This window comes from Macaca thibetana, chromosome 16 (assembly GCF_024542745.1).
Source record: "Macaca thibetana thibetana isolate TM-01 chromosome 16, ASM2454274v1, whole genome shotgun sequence".
NCBI lineage: Eukaryota > Metazoa > Chordata > Mammalia > Primates > Cercopithecidae > Macaca > Macaca thibetana.
In genome coordinates, this window is record NC_065593.1 from 37,416,360 (window position 1) to 37,428,942 (window position 12,583).

General features: G+C 37.7%; 1 protein-coding gene and 1 non-coding gene across 9 annotated transcripts in view; one reads left to right on the plus strand and one right to left on the minus strand.

Annotated features, from left to right (window-relative positions):
* Positions 1–5,583: 5,583 nt before the first annotated feature.
* On the plus strand, positions 5,584–5,648 carry LOC126940018 (U7 small nuclear RNA). Its single transcript, XR_007720545.1, has one exon. It is a non-coding gene; the product is annotated as a U7 small nuclear RNA (small nuclear RNA).
* Positions 5,649–6,499: 851 nt separating this feature from the next.
* Positions 6,500–12,583, minus strand: part of MSI2 (musashi RNA binding protein 2) — a 432,237-nt gene continuing 426,153 nt past the window's right edge. For all 8 annotated transcript variants that reach the window (XM_050764741.1, XM_050764740.1, XM_050764746.1 and 5 more), the window contains one exon: positions 6,500–11,619. In XM_050764741.1, coding sequence (XP_050620698.1) covers positions 11,578–11,619 — 42 coding nt within the window. In that variant the 3' untranslated portion in view covers positions 6,500–11,577. The remainder of the gene's footprint in view (positions 11,620–12,583) is intronic.

Genomic DNA, 12,583 nt, shown 5'->3' on the forward strand with positions numbered 1-12,583 from the left:
GATAAATAGATGAGAGAGAGAGAGAGAGAGAGAGAGAGAAATAGATTAGTGGTACAGAACAGAGAATTTAGAAAGACCCATGCAAAGAGTCAACTGATTTTTGACAAAGGTACAACAAAACTCAATTTAATAGATAAAGGATATTCTTTTCAACAAATGGTGCTAGAACAATTGGAGTTCAATATGTGGAATAAAAGAAAAACCATAACCCATACCTCACACCATACATAAATGTTAACTCAAAATGGACCACAGACCTAAAAGAAAAATGCAAAACTATAAAACTTGTGGAAGAGAATATAGGATAAAATTGTTGTGTCTTGAGTTAGACAAAGATTTCTTAGATATGACACTAAAAGAACAATCCATTTTAAAAGATTGATAAATTGGATTTCATAAAAATTAAGAACTTTTGCTATTTGAAAAACATTAAGAGAATAAAGAGAAAAGCCAAAGACTAGGAAAAATATTTGCAAGCACATATTTGATAAAGAACTTGTATTCAGAATATATACTCTTAAAACTTAATATGTAAACAAGCAGTCCAATCAAAAAAATGTAGAGAGACAGGGTCTTGCTCTGTCACCTAGGTTGGAGTGCAGTCGTACAATCTTGGCATACGGCAGACTTAGCCTCCTGGGTTCAAGTTATCCTCCCACCTCAGCCTCCTGAGTAACTGGGACTACAGGTGCACACTGCAATGACCAGCTCATTTTTGTATTTTGTTTATAGAGATAGGGTCTCATGATGTTTCTCAGGCTGATCTTGAACTCCTGGCCTCAAGTGATCCTCCTGCCTTGGCCTCTGAAAGTGCTGAGATTACAGGCATGAGCCACCATGCCCACCCTACCCAATTTTAAATTTGGGCAAAAGATTTGAGCAAATACTTCATCAAAGAAGATAACCAAATGTTGATAACATGCAAAAAGATGCCCAACATCATAACTCATTAGAGAAATACAAATTAAAATCACAATAAGATACTACTACGAATTCATTAGAATGACTAGAAAAACAAAAACCTAACAATACCAAGTGCTAACAAGAATACAAAGTAACCAGAACTCTGAAAAATGTCTAGTGGGAATGCAAAATATTGCAGTCACTTTGGAAAACAGGTTGGCTAAAGTTAAATATATGCTCGTCATATGACCCAATGTCTTCGTCCTATTTACCCAAGAGAAATGAAAAATTATATTCACCAAAAACCTGTCCATGAATGTTTATAGTGGCTTTATATATAATTGCCAAAAACTGGAAACAAATTGGGTATATCTATATAATGGAAAACTAACTCAGCAATAAAAATAAGTACTTGACACACAAAACATTGATGAATCTGAAAACGCATGCTGAGCAAAAGAAACCAGACACAAAGAATCCATCCTGTTTGATTCAAGTTATATGAAACTCCAGAATAGGCAAAACTAAGCTATAGTGACTAAAAGTAGGTCAGTTATTGTCTGGGATCAGGGATGCCAGTAAGGAGCTCAAGAGAATTTTTGAAGTGATGGAAAGGTTCTCTATTTTGACTATGCAGGGAGTTAAACAGGTGTATAGTATACATTTGTCAAAACTCATGGCATTGTGCACTTAAAATGGATGCACTGCATTATATGTAATTTTATACCTCAATGTATCTGATTTAAAAAATGCATTATTGTCTTTGGAAGGTAGGAAGGATTGTGGCCGTGAACCTATTGTATTTAGTGCTTACATGAAACCAGGTTCTCCCAGAGGGATATCACTGCCCCTGCAGCTTCCTGACCACAGGACTCTTTTGGCATGCTCCTAGCTACCTTTCACTCCTTCTATCAAAATCATTGCTTACCCTTTTCTTTTTTTACTAACTCAGTTCATATTTTATTATTTAAAAAATGGAAATACTTTGTAAATGAAAAAGTGATACATATTTTTTCTTTTAAAATCTAGAGAGAGAGAACGTACTATTAACAAGCACATGTACCCTGGAACTTAAAGTATAATAAAAAAAAATAAGAGAAAACCCACATATCACTGCATACAATTGATTCTCTCTTCCCAGACGTTCTTGTATTCCCTTTTTTAGACAGCTAATTTTAAAGTTAATTTTATCTCAACTGAATACACAAATTCACACTTCTTTTGAAAAATTAAAAAGGACAGGAAAAGCCAGAATTCTCTTTGACCACTTACCTCTTCCCCATTTCACCAGTCAAGATGTAATTATTATTACTGGAATGTGGATCCCAGCTCTTTTAAAAATACTTCTTTTGTTTTAAAAATTTTATTTTCATATAGTCACACTTAAAAATTTTTTAAAATTTTATCTTACAGAATTTTCAGTGAAATCTTTAAACATGTATTTTTCGGCATGTCACCTCTTCCTATTCCCCTCTCCCACTTGTCTTATTTCTCAGCCCCACATCCCAGGAGCCCATGTAAACAACCTGGAGTGTACCCTTTTCTTTGTGCCCATGTCATCATACATGTGATGTATATACACATATGTTTCTTCACATATATACATATGTAGGAGTTTTAATTTGTGTATGTGTACATTTATACATACACATACATATATATGTATTTTTCAAAGATATTTTACCTTATTCAACTGTGGTTCATAAATTTCTTCAAGCCACTTGTTAGACTCTGGGGTTACCTGTTCTAATGGCAGCCTAATTTTCTATGATATGATGTATATTGATACGTTAGTCCATAATTTTCCTAGTGATGGGGAATTCAACCATTATTATAATGCATATACCTCTCTTATAAAGTTTATCCTTAAATATTTTTTTCCTATTTCCATTACTAAGTGCTTATTACTGGAGAGGAGGAGGCCTAGTGGTTTTTGTATATTTATCTTACATCCAGCCATCCTGCCAAAGTTTTCATGAATTTTAGTAGCAATTTTTCTGTATTCATTTTCTTTTACTGCAGTCTTTTAAAATTTCTAGAAATAAAATCATCTTTGTCTTTTCCTCCCAATGTTTATGTCTTTTGTTACCTTATTTTTTAGAAGGTTTAAGGTAATAATAGTGACAGCAGCACCACTACAACAAGTTCCTTATTTTAACAGAAATAGGTTTTGTGTTTCACAATTTAGAATAATTAATGTTGGTTTGGCAAATATTAATAGTCTTTTGGTAAACAGTGTTTTCTGTTTCAACTTTCCATGGTGTTATTAGAAAAAGCTGCCATATTTTTGAAATACTTTATCAGCATATATTATTATGGTCATATGGTTTTCCTCCTTTAGTTTGCTAGTAAAACAGATGTTGACAGATTTCCTGATGTTGAAGTGTCCTTGAATTCTTGAAAGAAGTCCTGCTTGGCCATATTAAATTATACTCTTGATATACTGTAGAATTCTACTAGCTAAAATCGTATTTCAAAATTTTACATCTGAGCTCCTAAGTCTGTAGATACATTTTTTGTTTTATTACTGTATTGGGTTTTGACATCAAAGCCATGTGTTTTATAAAACAGGAGAGCTTTCTTTCCATACTTCTCTATCATCTGGAATAGTTTAAATGGTACTGGAATTATTAGTTAGATAAAACTCATTTGGATCCAGTCTATTTTTCAGTATATCTTTATTTATCATTTCAGTATCTTTTATGATAATAAGTTTATCCTGGTTTTCCACTTCTTACTAGTTTTTGTAATTTATATTTGCTAGGAAATTTTCTGATTCCCCTGAATTTTTTGGTTTGTTGCCACTATTCATGCTTTTCTCTGTTATCTCCTTTCATATTCTTCATATTGTATATTTTTGCTCATTTCTCCTTTATTCAGAGGAGTTTGTCTATTTTATTACTGTTTATAAACATACAGCTTTTGGACTTATGTTTTCTATTCTATCGCTTTCAACTTCTATTTATCAATTTCTTTTTCTAGTATTTTTTTTTGGTTGCTATTTGCTACCTTATTAAGGAGAATAAGTAATATATTCCTTCACCCAAAAAAAAATTCCATCTGAAGGCATTTCAAGTTTACATTTTTCCTCTGAGTACAGCTTTGGCTATACGCTATCAAGTTTGGGTATAATGTGTGTTTTCTGTTGCTTTTTGGCAGTTTGTAATCTTCTTTAACTTTTCTCTCTGATCCAACAGAATGTTTCTTAATTTTTACACAGTTACAATATTTATAGTCACATGTTAATTATTCGTTTCTAAAATTTTTTTTGGGTGGGGGTGCTGCTGGCCAAAATTTATTTGATTTTTATGTTCCATGAATATTAACCAAAAAAAATGTGCAACCTCTATTCAAAGAGCCATCAGATCAGGTTATATAGAGCCATCACATCAGGTTTGCTAGTTGCATTATTCAATTCTTCTATGTCTTTATTTTTTGTCTATTGATTATATCTAGTTCTAAGAGAGGTATATTAATTTCTCTAATTGTATTTTTACTTTTTATGAAGTTCCCTGCATTTCTAGTGGCTTTTGATTTAAAGTATTCAGTTCCTCTGATAATTGGGACATAGAGTTTACTGCCACTATATCTTCTTAATAGATTGTGTCTTTTGTCATTACATAATATGCTGTGGAGTATTTTTAACCTTAAATTCCACTCTGATATTGACATTTCAATTCTCGCCCTTGTTTTTTGTATTTGCCTATTTTCTCTTTGTCACCCCTTTATTGTTAGCCATTTTCATTACTTTAAGTGTGTTTCTATACCTAGCACATAACTGGGTTTTGTTTTTTCTAAACACATCTATTTTGTAATGATAGAAAATTCAATCCATTCATATTTAGATAATGGTAGATTCAATTGATCTCATTCCTTCTATCCTACTTTGTGTATTATTTATTTTACATTGTTGTTTCTTCTTTTTCCTTCTAGTTTTTGCTGATTTGTTTTCTATTTTTTTTTTTTTTTTTCTCCATGAAACATTAAAACAGGAAAGTTTGTTGTTCTCTAGCTTGGTATTGTCCTGCCTTTTTTTGGTGCATTTTATTGACTCAGGTAGGCACTTAGGTTAGAAGCCTCACTCCCACCCTCCCAGGCACACTCAACACTGATGCTGATATTTGTCACCAGGCTTGAACCCGGGGCAGCAGGATGTATTGGAGATAGGGTTCCATTCTGCCACTCTGCAGTTGTACAACCATGGGCAAATTATCCACCTTATTTGACCGTTACAATGTAGATAGTCATGTGGCACATGTGGGACTAACCAGGGCACATGTATGATCCACTTGGCATACAGTTGGTGCTCCTGTTCCCTGCTCTGTCTCTCCTTAGGCTCCTGGGCTGGGTTTGGGCCTCCCCCTTCTTTGAGCTGAGCAATCAGGATGACGAAGATGGCCACAATGGCCGGCCTCATGTGTCTGGCTCACTTCTCTCAGAATTCCTAAAAGGGATTTCTCACGTCAGCTCCCATTGGTCTTTCATTTCTGTGGGGCAGCATGGATTATACTCTTCTCTCCTGCCCTTAAACAATGTAACGAGACACTGTGGAGGGCTGTCTGTGGACACACAGGAGGTGGGCCTGGAACCCAGTGCTCCTGCCTCCAGCTCCAGATAAAGGAATGCATCTTCTACTGTCTCCTCTAGGACCCCAGTGTAGCGGGAATACCTTAAAATTGTTAGTGCTTCAGCTTTTTAAAAGAATCTTGTCTAGCTGGTTTTCTGGTTTTCACTGGAAAGCCCATTTTACAAAAAAGATAAATTTGTTATATGCAGGAGACAGGAAGTTGGAGGAGGGACCCAAGAAGGCCATGTCCTGGAGACTACAGCTTTCCTGGGGGCCTTGAGGAAGCAGCTAAGGGACACTGGCAGGCATTGTCCTTCATCCACGCTTCATCCCTTGCACACCTCTTTGCCTGGTGTTTCTCTCCAGGGCTTCGAAGCTGAGGAATCCACTGATTCAGAGCATGCTGTAGCTGTCATCATCAGGTCTTGGGACTTGCCCTCAATGTACTGGGTGTCAATTCTTTTGTATCCTCTCATTTGTTTGGTAGAGAGAGGGGTGGAAAGTATTGCAGATGATCTATCTCTACATCTTTAGTTTTGTGATTCTGCTGATTTCCAGTAGGCAAAACTTTAACCTCCTTGAGGGCAGAGGTCTGGTACCTGTTCAGATCCCTACTCAAGGGTTGTGGAATGTGGTTTGGCGCCTTCTCCCACGTGCTGTTGATAACTGACAGCACCCGGGAAAGCCCCTTAGCTCCTTCCACCATCTGGGTCCTCTGATCTGCAGGACCTTTGGGGTTTATTCCCTGTCCACCCATGGGTTCTGTGTGCCTTCTGCTGTTAATCTACGCCACTCTCCCATCTGCCCTTCCATCTTAGTGCTCTCTTGCCACTTCATAAAAATGGTGCCACAAGCTCCCTGGGGACAAGGCAGGGGCTTCTTCCCTGCTGGAGGCCCGTGGCCAACATTCACGCTGAGGGGTGAGGGTGGCAGGTGCTATTTGATGAGATCCTCTCCCGCTCAAGCAAAACAACAGGTCTCCTGGAGCCCAGCCCTCCTCTGCAAGCAAAAGAATACCAAACAACTCTGTTCAAAACAGTTTATTTTATTTTATTTTTTTTTTGTCAGACAAACACATTGATTTCTGGACCACAGTAGAGGATGGAAACCTTTCACAAACTTATTTATTTGAAAATACAAATATAAAATTATACTTTCCACATCTGTGATGTGAGAGACTGCCATCCACATAGTAATTTTTTACAACAGGGCTTTAAGAAAGCCACACACAAAGACCTGAAAGATGCTTGAGATATATATATAGATAGATACATATATATGTATATATATAAAAAAAATACTCACTACCAAAGTTCTCATCAGTTTCATACTAAAGTATAAAAGTAAGGGTGAGGTCAGCCACAGTGCTAGGGAAAGTTTTATTTAGATACATTTATGTCCACATGAAACGCTTAGACTTGCATCCTATTACATATGGAATTCGGAGTTTACAATACACCATGAACGGCAGATTGGCTAGCCCACGCTACTTAAGAGGACACTCACAGATTCCACACGCGATGGTACATTATGTACAGAATACAGTAGTAGAGAACCTTCGAGGGAGGCTCTGGAACTTTTGTCTCTCAGCCTCCAGCCCCCTCCCCCATCATGCCCCTGCCTCCCGGAACTGAAATCCTGTCTGAGACAATACATTCTGATTATTTGATAGCCAGGTGTTTGGATTAAGGTTGCCCCCCCAGCCCCCGACAAGAGGGGTGGATTTTATTTATATGTTTTTGTGTTTTAGTTTACTTACTTTTTTTTGGTGGAAAAAAAAAAAAGAAAAAGAAAACAAACATATTACAGTATTAAAGTATTGCTTAACTTCCAGCGTCTCCTTGTGTAGTGTCTGTGCCCAGGACAGGGCTAAGCTGACGTCTGCTAGTTGTCTGCTTTGGGGTGAGGGTGGGGAAACCCGCCAGTGTCTTTCTTCAATGTGCTTGCCTGCAGTCAGTCCCTCTGCTCTACCCACTGTCTGCCTCCCTTGGAAGATAGCCTGGCTTGTGAAGCACATTCAAGAAAAAAAAAAAAAATCTCCCTTCCCCCACCAGCCCCCCACTCTCCCTCTGTCCCTGCGTGCCACTTGCAACCGATAAAAAGAAGTATGAGTTAGTGTTTCTTTTGTAAACAATTTCATATGCAATATAATACAGAAAGCATGGCTGACCTTCAATAAAAAATGTAGTAAACGATATTGCTTTATTCTTGAATATGCTGCAGTGAGTGAATGGCAGAATGAAGCAGTGTGGAGGTGGTGGAGGAGGCTAAGTCCCTAGCCCTCGTTTGCACTAAAGATCAAAATAGGTTTTGTTTTTCTATTTGGAACCAAAAATAAAATTTTTTCCCCCAAAATCCCCAAATGAAAAAGAACAACAAGCAAAACCCACCCCCAAGAAATCAAAAACAAAACAAAACCAAGAACAAAAACTGAACACCTTTCAGGTCATTAGAACCAACAATTACCCAATGATTTTTATACTAGTCTAGCAAGATGTGTGTAACATTCACTGGCTGTGATTGCTGTGCAGTGAAACAGTAAATTGACAGCAATAGAGCCATGCTACCTTAAAGTCCAAGCTACAAGTTCAAATTAAGATGAAGGTTATGAAGGATAAAAACGCAAAGACCTGTTGGGGCTTCGTTTGAATCAAGCTAATGGGCGACTGGGATAGAGCGCGAGGCTGTTTGGTTTTCCCAATGGATATGAGGAAGGCCACGAGCCAAGTCTGTGGAAGCTGCTAGAGAGCAGACCAAGGCTTGGTCATATCCGTCAGCCCCATGCCCAGATAGAACCGGGAATGGGTCCGGGAGCTAATGCCACTCACTCGCCTCTGCTTGGGAGGAGAGGAGTTCGGGGGTCTCAGGCAGATGGATCTGGAAGCCAGAAAGTCACCCGGTGGCTGTTTGATAATTCCGGGGAAAAGCCATCAGCCAAGAGGGTTTCTCCCCCAGGGAAGGCGAAAGGTGGTTCCCATGTTCGCCATTGAGCTTAACTGAAACAAAGACAAGGCTGAACATCAGTGCTAAAAGAATTTACAAAAATCTTTCAAAATGGACTTCTAGATGGATGGGGGGACTAACGTGAACCTTAAACCTAGGTAGCCACATTAAAACATATCGGATTTCCACAAGATTTGTGCTATGGGCTACTGGGTCTCTTCAAAAGGTATATAAACATCTAAAACATATTCACACAGATTATCAATTTCTTCTGAGCATTCTTAAAAAAATATTTTTCTCTTAGTAAAATCATTTTAATATACCATGCCTCCCTCTTTTAAAAAATAAATTAAAAAAATCCAGTTTTGCATATCTAGCATTAGCATTTAAGGTAGTATGGCACCCCTTCACAGGGGGGGGGGGGGGAAATCTACAAAACGCCGTAGAGTCCGCCGGCATTTTAACATGGTGAGACCTTGGGTTAGTTGAAACCACATCAGATCAGCTAAAATAAAATTAAACTTGAAATTGAAAAAAATAATTAAAGGAAAAAACTGCCCCAAAATTATTAGCTTTTTTTTTTTTCATAAATAAGAGAAAGTTCTATCCTTACTGGTCCTAAATCTGAATAACTATGTCTAATTTTTTTAAACCTTAATTATGTTATACCTATCAATATGTACTAGAAGAAAGAGGAGAAAAAAAGTCGCTACACTAGTACCAGGACAGCACGCTTACAAGATAGCCATTTTATACATTATTAACATACAATGATCAACAAAGAGTCTTCTATGAGGTGATGGGGGATGCAGAGAAAAGGAAGGGAAGTACAGTACATCACCAACATGGACAAAATAGGAATTAAATTCCCTCGTCTAAACATTGAATTTCTGGGAATTTACTATTTTTTCTTTCTTTCTTTTTTTTTTTTTTTTAAATAAAACTTCTGTTTTGTTGTTTTATGACTTGAACAAGTTTTGATATTTTAAAAGCGCTCAGCATTTAATCTGGTTGTTTGGGGGAAAAGAAAAGAAACAAAGAAAGGAAAAAAGCAATAAAAAAACCTCACCAAACAACCTAACATTTTATTAGAAAAACAAAGAACATGATTTTTTTTTTTAATTAAAAAAAAATGTTGTTGCTGTTTCATTAGAATTGAAAAAGGCTTTTTTCTTTCTTTCTGAGTTAGCATTTTGGAGTCTTTAGTTTGAAGATGCTTTTGCCCTACCATGTCTGTGAATGTCTACATTAGTCTACTTTGTTAGTAAAATTTATAAAAATAGGAGTGCAGCAGCTCTTTATAATAAATGTCGCATTCAGTGTCTCATACTGGCTGTGCCTTAAGTACCAAATTTATAAACGTAACAATTTAAAAAATATTAATAAAACGTCAATATCACATTTTAAAAAAGAAAAAATATATATCCACACTACAATATGTTTTAATGCCATCTATTGAGTTGTACTTCTATAGTTGCTGTTGCCGACCTATTACCAATATTTAAAAAAAAGTTAAATTAAAAAATATCCTTCATCATAAGTATCTTTCCCCAACCGAGGACCATATATTATAACAGCCAAATGTTAAACATGTGCAAAGAGGAAACTGTCAGTTTTTCCCACCAGTCACAGTGCAGTGATGTTTATACTTTTTATTTTTAAAATTCTGTTTACATCTACAATAAATTAAAAAAAAAATTCTTCCATAGCCTCTCTGGTGATACTTGCAGCACTGAGGTATTAAAAAAAATATATAAACCAAAAGGTTGCTTTCCTAATTTGTAAATAGAAAGTGAATGGAGAAAGGTTGTATTAATGCAGGCTTATCCACTCCTGGCCCATGGGCCCCCAGATCTGGGAGCGGGGTGGGGAGCAGGGGGAGAAGAGAGGCAAAGTGTCCTAGGAACCTTTGGAGGTGCTGAAATGATTGGACAATAGAAAATGATCAAATATTTAAAAATTAAGACTGAAAAAGAATATCCCCCCCACCCCACCCCCACCCAAGCCAAACAGGTGTGCTTTGAAACTTTAAATATGTTAAATATTAAAATTGTAGCTTTGTTTTTAAAAAACGTCTTGGGAAAAGCAGTTTTTCATATTTTAAATAAAAATCTAACTAGACGGTAACATTTGAAGCTGTGCACAGACAAGAGGTTAATAGGCTGGTACAACACTAATACAGTTCTTAGGTCTATCACACAGACAAAGGAGCTAAACAGTGCTCTAACTTGTCCTGGGGTGGTCCTGGCAGCTGGGCGATCTTCATCTCAGTAACTGACTTGGCCAACGTTCCCTTCCCGCCTCCTTCCACAGAGCATCAAACTGCCTGGGACCGACTCCCTCACAAAAATATTTTTGATTCTCTCTTTCTTAATAGTTTCTATGTAGTTAATGGAATTGTATTTACAACATTTCTTTTTTAGAATTCACAATTTCAAAAAACCTTATAATATCACCTCTTTCAACAGAAAAAAAGCACTTATAGAAAAGGAGGACACCCAAAACACTGTCGTCCTTACCTTATTGCCGAAAATAGATAGACTCAGATTAACATAGAGACATCACAAAAAGAACTGCTAGAGAGTCTGTTAATTAGCTTACTACATCTCACTTCTTCTACAACGCAAAATAGAAAGCTCATGCCCACCTCCCGCCCCGCACTTCACAACTTTGCTTCAGTGTGTGCTCAAGTTCCACCTGAAAATTCATACAGTCTCAGAATTGGTACCAAAATAGGGAGAGTAATATTACCATCTCAGCATCCTTTAAAAGTGAGAACAGAACCAAAACAAGCAAAAAAAAATTTTTTAAGAAAAAATAACTCCTTAATATAACAATTATACTATGGTTAGCTTTGAACTAGATATTAAAGCTACGTGACTACCGGACTAAGTCAAAATCACTACCAAATGTGATTCAAGGAGATTTAAAAGGAGAATGGGAAGAGAGGAAGGGAGAGGGAAACCATCAAGAAAAACAAAACAAAACAAACTGAAATCATGGGTTATATACACATTTAAAAGCTGTTGTCTTATATTACAGCAGATTCGTGAGATGATGAGATGTAGTCAACCCTCGATCCGAAGTGAGCCATCTCTGGTTGGGATGGGGAGTGAGGCTGGTGGGGGTCCAGGTCTGAGGACATCACCTAAACAAAGGGCCACTCAGAAACTTCGCCCAGTCTTGCCTGGACATCCAGGTATGCTCTGCAGGGTGGGGAAGGCCAGGATGTCCAGAAGAAAACATAAAATGGAGGGGAGAGGGGAGGAGAAAGAAGTGTCAGACAAGTATGAGATTTCCTCCACTGTTTTAACTAGAGTTTCAAAGATGGACTTCATTGCACTACTGAATATGTATGAAAATCACCTGGCTAGAAGCCTACTGAGATCACAGCTTTGGAAATCTGACACCTAAACCATGCCTGATACTGGGGAGAGGACAAGGTTACAACTCTTCTTGCTGATTTGATACCGTACCATAGGGTACTTGAGGTAATGGTGGGAAATGTGGTCACAGGGGTTGCAACCAGATGGGCCAACTGCCCATTGACCAGAGATACCTTTTTTCTGTTTAAACTTCTGTTTCCAAAGCTAAATGTTAAAAACAAACAAACAAACAAAAAAAACCCCGCAAACTTTTGCCTTTATTAGATACCCATCAATAACTTTTAAATGCAAACTTACGCTAAAAGATCATACCACATACCAAAAACTAAAGGTCATGACACTAAAAATATACAACAAATAACCAGCTTTGGTTACAGGAAACAAAAACAGGCCCAGGATTCACAGATGTGTTAATTGAGTCTCCCTGAATTGACTGCGGGTGGGGGGTGGGGGGCGGGGGGCGGGGAGCGGGGCCTGGGCTCCTCTTTTGTGGATGGCGCTAAATGTCAGAGGGTCACCTCTGTTGGGGACAATGTGTGTGTCTGACCAGTCCTTCCTAACTGCTGTGGTGCAGCCACGTGGCTCTATGAGTTCACCTAATCCATTTTGGAAGGGGGTGAGTTGCTATCACACTCTTGGCTACTTCGTCCTTCTCTGGAAATTGAGTCCTAGACTTAGATGAGGGAGGATGGGCTGGTAGCAGCCTCCCCCATCCCATTCTATCCTGCCCCACCCCTATGGAAAGGCTTTAGTGGCCTTGGGGGTACATGGAGCTGTGGGCAGG